Source organism: Mixophyes fleayi, chromosome 5 (assembly GCF_038048845.1).
Source record: "Mixophyes fleayi isolate aMixFle1 chromosome 5, aMixFle1.hap1, whole genome shotgun sequence".
Taxonomy (NCBI): domain Eukaryota; kingdom Metazoa; phylum Chordata; class Amphibia; order Anura; family Limnodynastidae; genus Mixophyes; species Mixophyes fleayi.
Genome location: NC_134406.1, coordinates 88,191,523 through 88,211,722, shown reverse-complemented (window position 1 = coordinate 88,211,722; position 20,200 = coordinate 88,191,523). Strand labels below are relative to the sequence as shown.

At 38.1% G+C, this 20,200-nt stretch overlaps 1 protein-coding gene across 2 annotated transcripts in view; it reads right to left on the bottom strand.

The window, feature by feature from the left end:
* Nucleotides 1-19,865, bottom strand: part of EGFR (epidermal growth factor receptor) — a 199,332-nt gene extending 179,467 nt beyond the window's left edge. For both annotated transcript variants that reach the window (XM_075212522.1, XM_075212523.1), the window contains exon 1: nucleotides 19,368-19,865. In XM_075212522.1, coding sequence (XP_075068623.1) covers nucleotides 19,368-19,473 — 106 coding nt within the window. In that variant the 5' untranslated portion in view covers nucleotides 19,474-19,865. The remainder of the gene's footprint in view (nucleotides 1-19,367) is intronic.
* Between the last annotated feature and the right edge of the window lie 335 nt (nucleotides 19,866-20,200).

The following is a 20,200-nucleotide window of genomic DNA, read 5'->3' as shown; positions in this document are numbered from 1 at the left end:
ATGTTTTTTTGGGCAAAACCAGTACTCATGCCCACAAAATGGTGGCCTGTATTTAGGTCACAAGATAAATAAATAAAATCAGTGCTTGCAGTCAAAAGCTATAGTATTTAAAGATATAAGAAAGTGTATATAAAGTGATAATCGATGATGTTGATAGTACATAAAAAATGATTTATTGCTACAACTGCTCAATTATAAAAATACATTTTTGAGCAAATTTAAAATTTATGAATAAAATTCATATCATCCCATAAGAAATAGTTACATTCTACCAATCTCCTCTATAGAAGAATAAACAATCAATAGTTGAAAGTACTAAATTGTCCACGTGCAATTGGTCTTAGGTGTGCTAAATCCAAATCAGTCTCTGGTAACTAAAACAAAATTTCTGCCAGGAAGCAAATGGCTGCGATACAATACCTTTCACAATAGACGTATGTACTGTGAATGCTTCACAGCTTCATTATACCTCTGCATTCCTGTAGTAGAAGTAGTAGAAGTATGCCACTTCGATGGTTAGTTTCAGTGTGCTGCTCGATAAGCAGCCTTCTTTTAGATGAATCCACGGCTTGTTTGGGATATTTAGGGGTCTAATTAAAAAAGTAAACGCCAGCAAAAGGCCCTTTCACTGCTTTTTGCTATTTAAGAAAGGTTTAACCCCGTTAATGGAGCTATGCGGGGTCCCCATAGACCTCTATGGGGACAGCAACACTAGTTAAAGTATTAAGCTGTATATAGCTTTGCTTTTCACAGCAAAGCAATGCTATTGATGTACTTTATTTATACATCCCAGCGCTGCCCAGCATAGTAAATTACATCAGTGTTTCATAGAGCATTGCCGCAATGGATTGTCACCCCATGTTTTATTAATAAATAGACCTCCTTAGTCCCTAGTGCCAGACTACAATAGTGGACTCCTCCAGAATCTATGTGAATGCATGAATATTTTATCAACACAGTCACAGTCACATGTAGAGTGGTCTTAAACAGGGCCGTCTTTCCCATTGGGCACAATGGGCAGGTGCCCGGGGCCCCTGCAGCCCAGGGGGGCCCGTCAGAGGCAGCAAAAAAAAAAAAAAACCTGAAAAAAAAAAAAACCTGAAAAAAAAAAAAAGACAATACTTACCATGCGGTCAGCTGGCGATCCGGCTCCCTCCATGGTCTCCTCCTCCGTGCGGCGCTCGCAGTGCATGTCGGGCGTGACGTCATCACGCCCGCCCGACATCCATTGCGGAGCGCGACGGAGGAGGAGAACATGGAGGGAGCCATATCGCCAGCCGACCGCAAGTTAAGTATTGTCTTTTTTTTTTTTTTCAGGTTTTTTCTTTTTTTGCTGCCTCCGACGGCCCCCCCTGGGCTGCAGGGCCCATATATATATATATAATCATTTTTTATTTTTTTTGTATATATAGGGGCCCCGGTGCACTGTTGTGCCCGGGGGCCCAAGATGTTCTTAAGAGGGCCCTGGTCTTAAACACCTTCGTTTGGAACTTTGTATTTCCTTCTTTAAGGTCACTCTGTGTCCATTTTAATTGGACTTGCCGACTTCGAGAAGTTGGCAAGTATAAGTAATAGCAAAAGTTCTTTGATTTATTTACAGAGGACAAAAAAAGTGAAAATGATTCTTGGTGCAGCAAGAGTGATATGGGCAGTAAAAGTAAAAATTAATAATAATAATAATTCCTAACATGTTTTGTTAGAACTAACTGCATCACAGGAATAAAATAAATGGCAGTCTACACGTATATATATATACCTATATCAATCAACTTTTACACCGCAATTAATTAATCAACCACCACTTGCGATCCGGCACATATACATTAGCACATAAACTTTATAGCAATTATCATGATAAAATAACCCTCAAGACTCATTTTAGAAGACATAATATAGTCAGAATAAAGATCAGACTTAATAAATATAGTACAAACGTCTTAAATGGGATGGGTTTGTAAATAATAAATAGACCTCGCTGTATAATGTTAACCATACACTTGTTAATTTAATTAGCGCTGAAGCACTTTAGACACCTAGATAGGATCAGTACAACTATATTTCCTTATTCTGTAAGCAGAACATTGAAACCAATTGAATCTATCAATGTCCCGCTAAGAGAATAAGGGAATATACTTGTACTGTTCCTACCTAGGTATCTAAAGTGCTTCTGAGCATTTCTTGTATCCCAAACAAGCTGCGGATTCATCTAAAAGCAGAGCAGCACACCGGAGCTTAACACTCAAGTAGTATACTTTGGAATCTAGGAGGTATAAATATGCTGTGAAGCATTTACATTGTATAAGTAAAATTTATTGTCTTAAAACCATTTGCTTCCTGGCAGAATTTTTTTTTTTTAATTACCACAGATTCAATTTGGTTTAGCACACCTAAAACAAATTGCAAATTGTCTTTTTAGGACATTCAGATACTGAGGCCCTGATTCACCAAGGAACACAAATACATGCCGTATGTTGAATTAAATTGCTCTGCGCATGGCCAGAAACGTACTATATGCCAGAAAACGCAAGTGTATGCAATTTATCCTTCAGCAAAAAGAACACTTATGACAGCCTACGATTTTATTGTGCTATCTTAGGAGCATGCAGCAGCACCTGATTCAAGATTTGTGCATCCCTAAAGTACGTATTTTTCTATAGTCTCATTTGCACTAGCTATAGGTCAGGTGTAAGTGCCCACTAATAGTGATGACGGGTGCGTGTACATGCTCTAGCATGTGTTTGCAATCAAGAGCAACTATAAAAATGTATTTTATGTACAGTATGCATTAATAACACCCTGATTACTGATTACTGTGCATTATTAAAGGTGACAACAATTTAATCCTTTTTTTCCCTGTGCATTCTATTGGAACTTTATATTCCAAATATGTATTGTACATATCAGAGTACTATATGTCAGAGCAGAGTGTACCAAGACCCATATTCAACAAGAGACTTCTCTTCAGATCTGCATGTAGATGAATACGGATGTGTGTATGCCTGAATTATGAGCCCTGAGTGTGTATTTATTGTAAGATAATGTGAATTGAACTTATATGTGCAGTTATGTGTTTGTTATGGGTCCTTATGTTTTTCTATTATTGATCAGTCATTGTTTAACAATAAATCATTCTTTATGTAGCATCATCAGCGATTCATCACTTTATATAAATATTTTTTAAATTTTTCAAAACCGTAACTTTGATTGCAAGCACAGATTTTATTTATGTATCTTTTTAAATTGTCATTGTACAGATTATACTATATTGGTCAGACCTTTCTCAGTGCCACTTGGGAATTTATTTTATTTGTTGAGTTGACAAGAAGGCTTTAAGAAATGCTTCAGGAGATATATTTCTTATAGCATTGCATCCAAAGCTGATTTCTAAGGATGAGATAGTCTACAAAATGTATAACAGGAAAGTTATTAAGTTCTGGATACTAAAAGTTGATAAGTTGAAAAACAAATCTACTTGCACATATATTGGTGAGATGGGGACTGGTGAGATGGGGACTGGTGAGATGGGGGCCATAGACTGGTGAGATTAGGGCCATAGGCCGGTGACATGGGGGACTGGTGAGATGGAGGGCATAGGCTGGTGAGATGAGGGACTGGTGAGATGGGGGCCATAGGCTGGTGAGCTAGGGGCCATAGGCCGGTGACATGGGGGACTGGTGAGATTGGGGCCATAGGCTGGTGAGATGAGAACTGGTGAGATGGGGGCCATAGGCTGGTGAGATGGGGGACTTGTGAGATGACGGCCATAGGCTGGTGAGATGGGGGCCATAGGCTTGTGAAATGGGGGACTGGTGAGATGGGGGCTTTAGGCTGGTGAGATGGGGGCCATAGGCTGGTGATATGGGGACTGGGGAGATGGGGCCATAGGCTGGTGAGACGGAGGCCATAGGCTGGTGAGATGGGGGCCATAGGCTGGTGAGATGGGGGCCATAGGCTTGTGAAATGGGGGACTGGTGAGATGGGGGCCTTAGGCTGGTGAGATGGGGGCCATAGACTGGTGAGACGGAGGCCATAGGCTGGTGAGACGGAGGCCATAGGCTGGTGAGACGGAGGCCATAGGCTGGTGAGATGGGGGCCATAGGCTGGTGAGATGGGGGCCATAGGCTGGTGAGATGGGGACGGGTGAGATGGAGGCCATAGACTAGTGAGATGGCAGTCTGGTGATATGGGGGCTATAGGCTGGTGAGATGGGGGCCATAGGCTGGTGAGATGGGGGTCTGGTGAAATGGAAGGCATAGACTGGTGAGATGGGGGTCTGGTTAGATGGGGGGCCATAGGCTGGTGAGATGGAGGCCATAGACTGGTGAGATGGGGGTCTGGTGAGATGGAGGCCATAGGCTGGTGAGATAGGGGCCATGGGCTGATGAGATTGGGGTCTGGTGAGATGGGAGTCATTGGCTGGTGAGATGGGGCCATGGGCTGGTGAGATGGGGACTGGTGAGATGGGAACATTTAGGGTTATATGGGTTATAGAGTAATGGCATGGAAATAAAAAGTGTAGGTAAGACCGTGTTTAGTTTTTTGTACAGTGTTAGTGATTTATTTTTTATATTTAAATATGTATATCTGTTGCTGGTTTATTATTGTAATTTATTTGTAATATTATAAAGTAATGCTTTTCAGCATGCAGGTAGTGTGTTCTTTACAATACGGTTATGCAGTGGCGGTGGAGAGGCGGGGTATGATGGAAATCTGCATGTCATCCCGCTCACAAACACATGCACAGAACCCTGTCCTTAGATTCACCTTTATTGATTTTTACCTCTAATAATTCAAAGTCACAATCTATGACATTGCAAAAGGAATGTTATATAAAGTGTTAACAACACTGTTTTGTATCATGAAGACACAATGCAAGGCTGCAATATACCATTGTCAATACAATACTGTGTAGTAATGATGAGAAGAGCCTTCATATAATAACACTTTCCAATGCATATCTTACAGATAACATTAATGGCAAAGTGAAACATTTTTTGCAAGATGTGTTTCCCAAGTCTGCCTATAATAGTGACCATCAAACATAATTAGTCTTTTTGTTAAAAACTCTGTCCTTGAAGCAAAACATTTTCCATATCTATAGAATCACTCCCAAGCATGCTGTTTCTTCTTAAATTGAGACATCCTGATTGGTGGCTGACAAGCACTGCAGCTACAAGTTGGATCTTGTAGAAGAAATGGAAGCATTGCTAACATTAAAGTTCATGTAGGCACCTGAATAGGGGGGTATGTTGGGCATAATGCATTTATATTACAGATCATATATATTTAGATAACAATTTTAATTATTTATACAAATGCACATTTATATACAAACTTGCGGACTAAAAACAGATAATGGGTTTGATCACGTGATTGTCATTTTCTTGCATAAGGATTAAGGCATCACTGAGGTAGCAATCATAGGATTAAATTGACACACCTTTTACTTTACATTTGGTTTTATAACACATATCATATTCAAACTATATAGCAAATAAATATTGTTTTTCTATTGTTTAATGAGAGGTGACAAATCTTTCTACTCTAAAGTGCAGCCTGATACCAATAATATGTGGATAATTAAGAATATCTTCACATATAGCTGACATTGCCCTCCACAGCTGCCTTCTGTTGCGCTGAATGGAAGCATAGATGGGAAATACTGTAAGCTACGTTTATGCTCTGTTGAGCACTTAACCTGTGTTTCGTTGCATAGCCATGGACCGACCCATGAGCTCATAGGGACCTATGAACCATATTTGAAATATTACTGTTGCTGAATTTTGTTCCATTTGATGCAAATTAAGGGCCTGATTCATTAAGGATCTTATCTTGAGAAACTTCTTATTACTGCATGAAAAAAAAGGCAGTATTTAACTTATGTGCAAAACTGAATACTAATTTGCACCCCTTGCATTGTAACATGGTTTTGTCGAGTAGACTGAAATAAGAAGTTTCTGAAGTTAAGATCCTTAATGAATCAGGCCCTAAATGAACAAAGTGGATTGAAACATGAGCTAAACATCCGGTGTTACCATTAGGCGATCCTAGGGATTTGCTCAGCGGATAGGAGGGGGGCATCTAAAATACCACGTTACCTCCGCCTGCTAAGGGAAGAAACAGTGGGGTTACAAGGAGGGATAGGGGGTTGCGCTTCTGAGGGGGTGTCTACAAAGCTTCTGTCGGCACTGTATACATGAACTCTAAAATTCCTGAAAACTACTGTCTATGCACAAAAATACACATTGCACATTTTGGAGTAATCACCTTATAAAAGTATAAGCCTTTTAGATTACGCATCTTTAAGACACACTATTATTTTATTACTACAGAAAATGGAAAAAAAACAAGCTAAACACATATTACCATAATACTATTTAAATTTCACCAAGCATGTTTACATGTTTTGTGAACTATTAGTCTGTTTTGTAAAATAAAGTAGTTTCATAGTTGCCTTCTCTTCTGGAATGTCCAGTAGACTCCCCAAGATTCTCTCCCTCTGGTAGATCTCCCAAGTTGGCAACTATGAGTAGTTGATTGTAGCAAATTGTGCCCTCCCCCTCTGTCCATCAATGACTTAACTAGATTTATTTGCTAAAACCACAGCTTAACAAATTAATTAGGGTGATAGATGATAGACAGGATGGTTTATAATTGTGCATATCTTATGATGTATGTGGCTCTGATGAGTATTATCAGTTACTGTAGTTTCCTAACAACTGCTACATCTTCTTTGCAAACTTTATGCATGTTGAGAGGCAATGTAAGATTTGAAGTGCAAATGACAGGCTGTAGTTGTGTTATGCAGGGCAAATAGGATTACAGCTCACAACTGGAACAGAAAAGATCCACGGTCGTGGATATAATGAACAGCCCCTCGGTGGCACAATCCCCTCTACCTCCTCGGAAGCAGCACCGCCCCAGGCTGAATAGGTAATAGTAATAGCCTGAATAGGTAATTACTGAGTAGATAATAGTACTGCCTGTGGGTGATGTTAATAATCTGTAGTGAGTACATGTTTCTATCCATATCGACCTGATTCATTAAGAAAAGTAAAGTAAAAAAAACAGTGAGTAACTTTGCACCTTGGCAAAACCATGTTGCATTGCAGGGGGGAGGTAACTTTAAAATGTGAGATTTATAGTTGGGGTAGGGCATGTTCTGGAGCAACTTTAAATTTCAATGCAAAAATAAAGCTATCGAGTATTTGTGTGCTACATGAAAAAATAGCCAGTATTATCTGCAAAATATTCATGTGCAAAACTTATGTGCAAAATATTCATTTATTTAATCCAAGAACTGAGTTTGGTCCAGATAAACTTGTTTTTTTTATATTTTCATGTACGTGTGTGATATATCCTTTTTGCTAAAGTTATTGTAAACTGTTACACACTCTGGTATGCGTATATCTCTCTGGACTTTCATGGTAATTATACTTCCCTTCTTGTGAAATGATGCAGAGAAAACTAATCTAATCTCATGTGGAGGTCCTACAATTGCATTCAGATAAGCGCCTACTTTATTATTGTCTGGTACAAGGCTACTCACCTAATATTTGTGCTCTTTCACTGTGCAATTTAAATTCATACTTCACCATTGGTCGCCCCTTCATTTTTTCTGTCACTGATGAAACAAATAGTGGACGGCTGCCACCCTTTCTTGTGTTTAAGGAAATGACAAATACACTTTTATTATTGTTTTAACACTTATGTTTGTTTATTGTTAGTGTTTAACACATACTTGCCAACATTTCTTTTTCTTTTTCCGGGAGATGCCGGCTGGGAGGTGGGCGTGCAGGGGGCGGGGCGGCGAAATCGCGTCATTTTGGCCCCGCCCCCGTTACGGAATGATGCAAATCGCGTCATTTTACAGCGGGGTGAATCGCGGCGTTTAAACTGATTTTTTCCCACTTACAATCAGGGAGATTGCCACACTCGTCCGGGAGACTCTCGCAAAATGCGGGAGTCTCCCGGACATTACGGGAGAGTTGGCAAGTATGGTTTAACACTAGAGATGTTCACGGACCCTTGTGTTTTGGATTTGGATCTGGATCTGGATCTGGATTAAGTTCGTGTTTTGGTTTTGGTTTTGGCAAAACCGCCCTCACATGTTTTTTTTTTTTTTTAGAAAAATAGCTAAAATATGCTAAAATCCCATAATTTTGCTTTTTTTTGTTCCTACATAATTATTAACCTCAATAACACTAATTTACAGTCATTTCCAGTCAATTTTGACCACATCACAGGTCACAATATTATTTTCATACACAATCGGACTGCATCGAGCTGGCTGGATGCTAAGCGACAGAGCAACGACACAAACACATGGCAGTTCCTAGTACATCTAGGAAACATTGCCACACAGCAGTGGCAGAAAAGAAAAGTGGTGAAAGATGGAATTGTTCTAGGGCCCTTCCACCCACCCTTATGTAAGTTATTGAGATTGACATGTGCATACTAAGCCTTGGAAGATGAAGATGAGGAGATTGCTGTCACCCAGAGCACTCCTATAGCACAGTTCGAGATGGTGAACCCAGTGAAAAACAAAGTATCTGGTCACATGTATGAGAGAGAAACTATCGAAAGGCTGATTGAAATCAAACTTCAGAAGGGTAAATCCGCCAGGTGTCCAAAAATTGGCTGTGATCACTCTGACATGAGTATATCGAATCGTGTTCCAGACAATGCACTAAAAAGAGCCATTGAAATTCACAGCAAAAAGCAAGGTCATCACTGAGCTTTGAATCAGCCCCAATTCCCCAAAATTTTAAATATAGCTGGGTACCATTGACATAAAGTGCAGATTACAAACACTTTGTGTAATACTGATGGTACAGCAGCAAAGTGGAAGGTTTGAGTAATACATATACACGTCTATTTAGACATCCATGCTTATATTACTTCTGCAAACAACGTTGTTCTTTGTTAATAAAACTGTTGTCTTTATACCATTCAAATTTTTTTATAATAATCCTCCACCATTATTTGGATGTTGATAATTGATAGTAGGATCAGGTGGAGTTACAGCAGAGGTGTCACTAATTCTGGTCAATTCTTTTACAGTAGACAAGACCAGATGTCAAAATGTTTTTTAATAAACGCAGGTGAATCGGGCATAGGCACGTCTGTGTGCAACAAGGAGTAGATATGAAGATACGTGTGGTGAGGAATACGGGTCTTGTTCCACTCTGCTCCACTAGACAGGACACTGCAGGATATGTCCAATACATATGAGGAATATAAATTCCCAATAGAACGCACAGGAAATGTAAGAAAAACTATTCAATTCATGTTTCATGTTAATAAGATTGTCATTATTAACAAAATATAAAAAAAGTGTGGTTTTAATACAGGAAATACATTTATTATGATGTAATTAATGTCTACTGTACTTAAAATACATTTTTACAGTTGCTGATTGCAAACACGTGTCCTAGCATACATACACAGCAGTTATCAGTAAAAATTGGCAGTTAGACTAGACCTGTAGCTGGAGCTAGAGATACGGCTAAAATACAAGGACCTTTGAGATGCTCAGAGCTACAGGATAACAGGATATATGGGGATATTGAAGATAAACTGATTTATGGGGTGGTAAACTTCAGAAGGGTGTCCTTTTTTCTCATTTAAAAAATTATAGTAGGTCTAAAAGAATGTCTAAATGTATAGGAACCAGTAAAGTCCAATTGGCAAGGAGGTGGTTAACTGAGAAAATGAGATGATAGCTGGAAGCACAAAACTATGCCTAATTAAGAACATTAAACCATCTTTGCTCTTCAACAGTGACCCAAACCTGCATCTAATCCTATGATGTGGAGTAACCATGGTAACACGCTTTTGTTCTAAAAACACAATGGTAGGAGACTTGAGTCTGGCACAATGAAAATTATTAACTGTGATCTTTAAATACAGGGGTTGTCGTAACTTGTATTTTGCAAGTTATTTTCTCTCTCTTCTGTGAGTGCTCATCTTAAAGACGGAAAAAAAGTGTGTTCGTTTTAGTATAAAAGGAAAGAACAACAATCTATAAAAAATACAGTAGATCTTGTTAGACAGTGAATACTGCAAAGGTTTCAGAACCTGATGCAAAGGAAAGTGTATAATAATATAAGTGCAATTGATAAAAAATGTAACATTTACCATCATCTACAATATGATATTCAGTATTGGGTGGAATATCAGAGGTAATACCCAGGGGCGAACGCAGGATTTAGAAGGGGGTGTTTCCGCCCCCCCCCGGAAAATAAAAATATTGTGAGAGGGAGCTGCATGCGCAGCAGCTCCATTTCGGTGAGTCTGAATTCTACAGCATCCGCGGCAGTGCTGTATTATACTACAATACAGCACTGCCGCGGACGCTTCTTTGACAGCGCCGCGGTTGCTGTACAGTACCAGAAACCCCTCCTGCGTGCGCCACTGATACCCTTTGCCAAAGATGTACGTACCTTGGGCCTGATTCAACAAGGCACGTATCTGCCAATTTTGAGCGTATTGTATGCAACATCACTTTGCACATGCCCAGAATTGGCAGAGACATCCGTGAACGCAGTTCTGTTCCGTGCTCCTGCGAATGCAAAGGACACTTACTATAGCCTATAATATCTGGGACAGGATGGGGCGTTTTGCCGTAGCGAATTGACACTAGTGGCGTTCCAAACTTAAATGCACGCACCCACATCAGAATCAAGCTCTGAGTGCCTGAAAATGTCTTGTTTTTCTGCTGTATCTTTTGCTCCAGCTATAGGGCTAGTCCCGTTCATTAGTGATGACAGTCTTAATGCTCTAACATGTGTTTGCAATTACAATCAACTGTAAAATGTATTTTATGCTCAGTAGACATTAACAACATTCTAAGAAATGTATTTAATGGAAAAAAAATAACAAAAAACACATTTTATTATATACTGTTTTAACATCAATGCCTTTATTATTATTAGGTAGCAATAATGCAAGATTTTTTTCCTGTGCGTTCTTTTGCAAATTTATTATCCACATAGGTTTTGGACGCATTCTGCTGTGTCCAGGGTAGTAGAGCACAGAAACCCTGCCCTAATTTCCAAAGCAGATCCGTGCCTTGATAAATTTTGACAGATGCAAAGCCTAAATACGTGCGTATAATACTAAATGTGGGTTGTGCTCAGAATATGCACCTTCATGAATCAGGCCCTTACAGACCAGTGTGTAAAAGTAGGAGTAGAGGACACTGAGTATTGTGGGGAGAGGGTTCCCTAAGGGAGTTAGTGGCCTGTGTCAACTGCCCTTTGAATCTCCCCCTTAATTTGGCTGTGGGTTTCTGTAGCAATACACTCCAGATGATCAGTCTCATGAGTACATTGGCACACAAAATTATTATTATTATTATCATTTATTTGTTAGGCGCCACAAGGTTTCCACAGCGCTGTACATAATACAAACAGGAGACCATACAGGGTGACATAGTACAGATCAATAAACACAAAGTACCAATACTTCAGAACTCCGGGCAGACATATGAGCGAAGATGGAGTAGAAGAACAGGTATGGAGACAGGAGGGGAGAGGGGCCCTGCTCATATGAGCTCACATCCTAAGGGAGGGTGGACAAACAGGCACAGGAGGAAACCATTAAAGTAAGGGAGAGAAAGGCGGGGCTGGTGGAGAGAGGGGAGAACGAGAGAAGGATGTTTGCGAAGGTTCAACAAGGTAAGGGTTAAGTGGATTGTTGGTATTGATCTGGAAGAGCATTATATATATATTTCTATATGTATATCTGTATATCTGTATATCTGTATATCTGTATATCTGTATATCTGTATATCTGTATATCTGTATATCTGTATATCTATATATCTATATAGCTATATATATATATATCTATATATATATATATATATATATATATATATATATATATACATATACATATATATATATATATATATATATATATATACACACGTATATATATATATATATATATATATATATATATATATACACACACACACACGTATATATATATACACGTATATATATACATATATATATACGTATATATATATATATATATATATATATATACGTATATATATATATATATACATATATATATACGTATATATATATATATATATATATATACGTATATATATATATATATATATATATATATATATATATATACGTATATATATATATACACATATATACGTATATATATATACATATATACGTATATATATATACATATATACATATATATATATATATATATATATATATATATTTAGACATTAGGGTCTCCGGTATATATTTTAAAACAATATCTGATGTTAGCTCTGGCAAGTCTATGTGAACTACTGATCTCTGCATTTTCTTAGTGAGACCAGTGTCTGCTTTGAAAGTATGCTGTGAACATAAACTCATTGGTTTATGTTCATCATTAAATAACTTATTTCAACATCAGCTGAATCTTCACCGACAAACTGGTGCTGTTTAATGGAAGGATAAATAAAATTTATCCTTGCTATCGGATTTATAATGTGGTGAATCCCACTGTATAAAACAACTTGATGGCAGAATGTCTAATGGGCTGTTTTTTATGCAAACAGAAAAGGACAAGCTTAATAATTTAACTTTGTGGGTGGTCATGTAAAATAGTCAACTGGTTATATTAGGAAAACATATTTCTCTGCATTGTATTCACTGAATAGAATAGTACTGTTACTCAGATTTGTCTGTTCGTTTATACATGTTGGGACTACTGGATATAAACAGTATACACAAATACATATATACATTGTGCTGATACTGTATGCACAGTGCATTGAAATGAGCTCTTTCTTATGTAAACAGTGTTAGCGAACCACAGCAAAATACTGCCTCCATATAACCTTAACAACAAGTGAGCTTACCTAAGTCGCAGATAACAAAGTTACTCTTTCACTTCTTACAGAAAACCTTGAGCAATCATTCTAAAGTACAGAACTTGTTACTTAAGCACTTTTAGCCTGCATTGTAAATATAGTCAGTATCATGGTGGTCGGTCTCATCAAAAATTCATTGGCTTCATAATTAGAGCAGCTTGGATACAAAAGATACAGAGGCAGCTTTAATTAATAGTTAATTTGTCTCCCTTTCAATTTTGTTGGCAGTCGGTAATCATTTGAAGAAGGAAAATGTGCAGTAACTCATAGCAACTAATTAGCAATAAGCTTTGATCGGTGTAATACAAGTTAGGGTTTATTCACATGGACATAGCTATCCCTTGTGTGATCCTATGCAACAGGATTTGGGAAGCAATCATTGTGGTACATCATCATCATCAGCTATTTTTATAGTGCCACTGATTCCACAGCGCTGTACAGAGAACTCACTCACACCAGTCCCTGCCCCATTGGGGCTTACAGTCTAAATTCCCTAATATACACACACAGACAGAAAGAGAGACTAGGGGCTAGGTTTACTAAGCTGCATTTTTGAAAAAGTGGGGATGTTGCATATAGCAACCAATCAGATTCTAGCTGTTATTTTGTAGAAAGTACTAAATAAATGAAAGCTAGAATCTGATTGGTTGCTATAGGCAGCATCCCCACTTTTTCAAACCTGCAGCTTAGAAAATATAGCCCTAGAGTCAGTTTGATAGCAGCCAATTAGCCTACTAGTATGCTTTTGGAGTAAATGTATAATTGTTTTTCCTTGTCAGCTCTTTGGTCCCCTTACACCTGTCTAAATAAAGAATATTGCATAGGAAAGTGAACACTGAAGTTTATTACATATCTGATCCTTATGCACTATGGGTCTGATGCTGACTTAGGAACAAACCAGAGAAAATTAGCAATTTTGTGCCTTGGCAACACTGTGTTGCATTGGAGAGGGAGGTAATTATAAAATATGGGGACAGATTTATATTTGGGATAGGACATGTCCTAGATCAACTTTAAAATTTAGTGTACAAACAAAGCTATCAAGTATTTCTGTGCTACATAGAAAATCAGCCAGTATTTTCTGTGCGTGCAAAAAATAAGTTAATTAACACATCTTGCATTGTAACATGTTTTGTCCAGGTGCAAAATTGCTCCTTTATTTTGCTTTGCTCCTAACTCAGCATCAGGGAAAATGCAATGGATTACACATAAGAGAAATAGTGAATGAGCGCTTACACTAATGAAAATGTTTAGCTGTTATAGGTTGCTGCACATTTTTTCCACGTAAGTCAATTTTTGTCATTATTATTTAAAAACCATAAGGCATGAAGAGTTGCAGAGCAAGAAAACAGTCTGTAACTTATAGCACATTTAAAGAATCTAATTGGAATTTTTATGTTAAGTGATGGTAGCTTCTGCTGATAGGAGCTATGACAAGCCTTTGGGATGTGAGACTTCTGCAGTTGCACAGAACACCATAAGGAGTGATGGTGACATTTAATTTTAATGTCTATAGAATTAATATGTATAGGAGGACGTATTTGTTACTTTTGATCAATTAATACTGAAAAAACTAGCATAAATCCTTTATTAGGCACATTTATGGAGGTGCATTCGCCTTTTTTGGCCCATGAACAATGCACTAGTAGATCGACCTCCAGACTAATGGGAGCATTTCAGGTATGCAACAATGTACCACCTGGCAATTACACAATGCATTTTACAGAGATGAAAATGAGATCTGAAACCACAAGATGTGATTTCCACACTTAAGACATTTAATGGTCTTCATCAGGGATACTGCTCCGCTCTTACCTAGTCTAAATATTACACATTCTTATGAAATCTGTTTTTAAAGATCGCATTCCTTAGCCTAGGAAAGAGCCACCAAAATGAAAAAATGAAAGCTGTTCTAGTACTTTATATAGAATCTTTGTAGTGGGGCCAGCTCACTTGACATAGTATATTACAGAAAGGAATGTGCTATGCTGCAGGGTACATCTAGGCTTGTTAATTATATCTCTTGTAGATCATTGAAAAGCAATCAGATCAGTCCATCCAATAGATTAGCAGCGTTGATTTAAAAAAACAACAACAAAAAACCCACAAACGGATTGTGAGGCATATTTTAGAAAGGGCGAAGAGTGAAATTGCCTGTGAAAAAGGGTGTTATAAATGAAGATAGGGCTCATTATCACTTTGCCCAATACAAGAGAGGGATTACCTGTATTTGCTTAGGGATGGCTAATTGGCAATAGCACTTTGACTGCCGCGATACCTGTTTTGTTATCGCCATCTCAGACCTCCCACTTTCCTTAAAACACCACTCAGTCCCCACATTTTCTTATTAATAACTGAGGCTGGCGGGGTATAAAGCAGAGAGAGGAACCAAGTAGGTAAAGCAGGAAAGAGCTGGGGTCGCAGAGAAAGGTTAGATGGGCCATTTGTGAACGCCGGCTGCCCGTCACTGGTCAAATCTGTTGTCTTTGTTTAGACAAGAAAACAACAACAGTAAAACCATACATGCTAACTTTCAAAACACACCCCGTCACATGATAGGGGGTAAGAGGGGGCGTGTTGATGTCGTCGCGTCAGCATAGCCCCGCCCCCACTATAAAATGCCGAAATTCACGGCATTGAATAGCGGGGGTGGGGCTTAATGATGCAATTAAGCCCTGTCCCAACCATTTAATGCCGTGAATTTCGGTGAATCTGGGAGGTTTGCCTAATATTCCAGGAGTCCGAGAGGACTACCAGAAATTTGGGAGCCCCTCGGGAATTCCGGGAGAGTAGGCAAGTATGAGTAAGACAATTCTACCCTCTATTGTGTCAAGGAATTCACTGGGGGCTAAGCACAAATACCTGACAAGCAACTAAATGACTGAACAATACATGTGATTACTAGCCCAGTCATTTTCATTCAGAGAAAAATGAAATACACATGTTTTATGCATTATTTTAAAGCATGCAACATGTGTGTTTCATACATGTCCAGACTTACATAGGTACCCTAAACCAGCAAAAGCATAGTCGTTTCATGCATTCACTCTATTTTGTAAATAATATGGAATAGGGTTAATTGATGTCTAAGGTGATTGTGCACCATTGGACCTGAGTCATTGGCAAAACTATGTTGCATTGGAAGGGGGAGGTAAACTTAAAATGTGGGGACAGATTTATAGTTTGGGTAGTGCATGTCCTAGTTCAACTTTACATTTCAGTGTAAAAATAAAGTTATCAATTATTTACACTCTACATGACAAAAAAGCCACTATTTTATTTATGTGCAAAATAAAAAATTACTCTGCACCCCTTGCATTGAAACATGGTTTGTCCAGGATCGAATTTACTCCTTTTTTTTCCCCCTTGATGTCCTTAATGACTCAGGCCCAATATTCATAGTAAAAGCTGAAGAGACAATGGATGAGGCGTATACTATATATCTGTGTCCATGGACCATCCAGTTTATATTATAAACACTGTTTATATGAAATTGATTGAATATGGCATCATTTGCCTGTTCTATCTTTTGCAAGGCATAACAACAATAGAACATACTTAAATTCACAGCGCATCTTCAAAACAAGGCATGATAAACTACATGTAATTTCTCGTAGCTGACAAACCCGGAGGCATTTGTCTTCAGTCGCCAGTTTCTAAGGAGCGCCAGGGCCATAATTAATTTTCTTATTTTCATTGTAAGCTGCATACACCTATTATAATATTTTATTAGCATTCAAGTGTCTGTACTGTTAGTAGCTGTACTTATTAAACTCATTTTATATGATGGTCTCCTTCTGAGCAGACCAGCCCAGATCTGTTTTTGTTTACAGGTACAAAAAAGTCAAACACTATTTTGCTTTTCCTGCAGGGCAAATACATGCCAGTTTTACTTAGTGACACAGGATTGTGCATTAGCCCAAGGAAAGACCAGTTACAGAGTACAGGTGGTAGTAGAGCAAGATAAATGAGGGTAATACAAACAACAGCGTCAGCAAGAAAATAAAAGTTTACTAAAGACACTCCAAGCTGTATACAAAATATACTGTCCTCAAGCATATATACAAATAAACGGCTTATAATGATTTATAAACAGGTACTGTGCTTGGAGAGCTCACTTTATCTCAGGTAAAGAGAATTACCTGACTTAAAAAGTTTGCAGACCTACTATAAGCATAAGGAACATTTTCACTATTGTGGAAAATATACATAATGTAAAACAGCACTGCACTGATTATAATATATGCACACACACACATATATATATATATATATATATATATATATATATATATATATATATATGCAGTCCCAAAAAACATTCCCTCTGTTTCTCCCCCTAGCATTTTTTAAAAACTGTTTTGTCTCACAGCCATCACAAAATTAAGCATAAGTCAATTCTCTGACAATATAGGGGAAGCAGGTAAGAACTTGCAAGCCTGGAACGTGAGTTTAGCAATAGGAGGTGTGTTTCCTGCCAGTGGCCCTTTTAAAACATGCAAAGTCATGGAAGGAATATGCTGAAGCTCTGCAACCTTCTAGTGCACACATAGGTAGAGTATTACAGCCTTGTTCAGACCCTGGCATTCAGCCAAGCTACTACTGGCAAAGATCAAGACTCACAGGAGTGCCAGACAATAATACAGAGAAAGAAAGAGATCCTTATGTAACTGAGAACCAATAACAGGTTAGCCGATCTAATTAAATAGTTAACATATACATTCTTATTGTCTATCTTTTGGATTGGCTCTCTTTTGGTTCCAAATCATGTTGCTCCTCATTGCCTGCCAAAAATAATTGTCTAGCTCTGGCTCTGGCTCATCAAGTCTTTATGTTGTATGCCCTTTAATTCTTTTTTTATCTATGTATATTATGTATTTGTTTTCAAAAGTGGTCTAATGCAAGCGTGCATATCTGTGAATGTAAGATATAAAAAAATCTTCCCATCTGAAATATGTGTAGGACGGTGTGGGTTAACCACTTCCCACAATAGATATGAAAACACAGCACACAGCATATTCTACGCTGCTATGTAAAGTATTATGACATACCTCTACATAGAATACCACTTAAGAGTTAATCAGTGCATGTGACAGATTTGGAATCCCACATTTACTACTTAACAAGTGTGGCTGTGACTGCTTTTGGGCAGCAGCACCTATCATCCCAGGGCAACAATATTGTCACTAGCAAAGGAACAAAATGATCACAACAACTAGTTTTAAATATTTCCCATTCATGAATGTTATTTGTATATATACAAGATAGATGAAACACATGTAAAACATCTATTGTATAGAGGCCACAATGTAACCAACTGCAATTGAAACATGATAGTAACATTTATTTGCTTTAAAATTAAAAACTAGAATGCAAAAAAATACAGTCTCATACACCAAGAAAGTCTCTTCCGAGTGGGAAGCTGTCTGTTACCCTATAATTTATCTTGAATAACACAACATATACTATAGCTGTACTTTGCAACACATTGTAACCCTTTCTATCCTCAGAGAGCAAGTGGCTTTTAAAACCAGGTCATGAGAAACCTCATAGGTTACGCAAGCTACTTGCAGTATATATGCATTAGACTAAAATTATAATGTGAGTGCTATATAGCACTGTACTCGGAAATAAGACAACAGCCAAAGGTAAAACGCATCTATTAGTTGCAATGACATCATTATCATCCTTGAAATAAGGTAAAAGTACAATATCGGTGACAGAAGCAAACCCATGACTCCGATGCTTTTTTAGAGTGTATGTACCTACAGGGCTGTAAATTAGATGGTTGGGTCAGTCTGTACACATGCAGGTAATAGCAGAACAGCTGTTTAGACGTCATTATTACACTTAAATACGCCGAACTTCAAAACACGTGCGTCTGCAATCAGTATCACTGGACTGTAACGTGCGTTCACAGTTATATGTACAATATAGAAGTACAACATATGATATGTACGTTTGCAAATATTAAACACTGTTTGTACTGTGCATAGTGTATACTGTAGATTGGGACACATGATCTCCACGCTACAGGGTAAGTTTCTCTGACATCCTTTTCAGCTGCATGGGTTCAGAGTGCTGTGTAATAGTAAAATTGCTTAATGCAAAATTCTCACGCACTAAAGGAAATCTCTTTCATATGTAAAATGTAATACACGTCCTCCTACTCGACACTAGTGTTGTCAATTCATTTGTACAGTTACCTCCTTCTATCATTCTTTAGGAAAGTTAGCTATAGAGCTACACCTGAAGAACACAAGATCACCTCTTGCCCCTGACCAGACTTCACAGGACACCGAGTCATGTGAAAGCAGCACTAAGTGCAGGTAATTAAAGGGACACGCTCACGTAAGTGTTATTAAAGTTATAATTACAAGTCCTTTTCTAAAGCAGAGAGGAATGACTCCATGTTTACAGGTACAACACTGCAAAATCACAAACAGATCACAAGGTTCCTTACCAGACTTTTCTTCTTGGGTATTACAAGGTTGAATGATGATCAGGAGGAAGGATAATAGAAGTAATGAAGACTCTTCCAAGTCTCGTCCAAATGCCTTTATTCTCATTTTCAAGCCGTCACGGATATAAAGATATCCTACGCTCCTCCACAGAAATGTTCTTTTTTTTTGTTGTGTTCTGTATACCCAACACCTTTTAGTTAAATGATTCAAACAAATCCAAACCTTCACTATGCCAGTCAATGTACAATTAAATCCATGTTATACATCCCAGTAGATGTAAATATAGAATCCATAAAATCGTTCGTGGATTTGTGTCTGGAAATAATGATAAACCTTCCTGGTAATAGCCTTTCTAATCTCTAGAATGAAAATGAGTGGTGTGAGCGAGTAGTTGGTTCTTTTATTTCCACGGCAGTCCAGGAGTTGCAAAACTTTTGACAGTTTCAGCCAGGTCTGTGGCTCACAGTCTAATCACAATACTAGGAGAATCTGGCATGCCTGGCTTGTGATGTCACAGAGAGGTGTGTCCCATTCCACTACCCCCTTCCCAAATCCTCCCTCCCGACTGGAGCAGTGAACCCATGTGTGTTATTATCGATATACTGTGTGTTATAGTAAGGGTGTCAGCACTGCCACCCTATGGTCATATGAGAAACACTGAATCACTCATTGTTCACTTGTATCCCTTACTGACAGGTCGTTGCGATCTCACTTTCCTCTTGTTTACTAATTACTGCTGCAAATAGTGCAGAATACAGTGGAAAATAATATAAAGCAGCAGGTAAGTAAAGTGCCACTGAAATAATAAAAATTCAACAAAGGTGTTGTGACA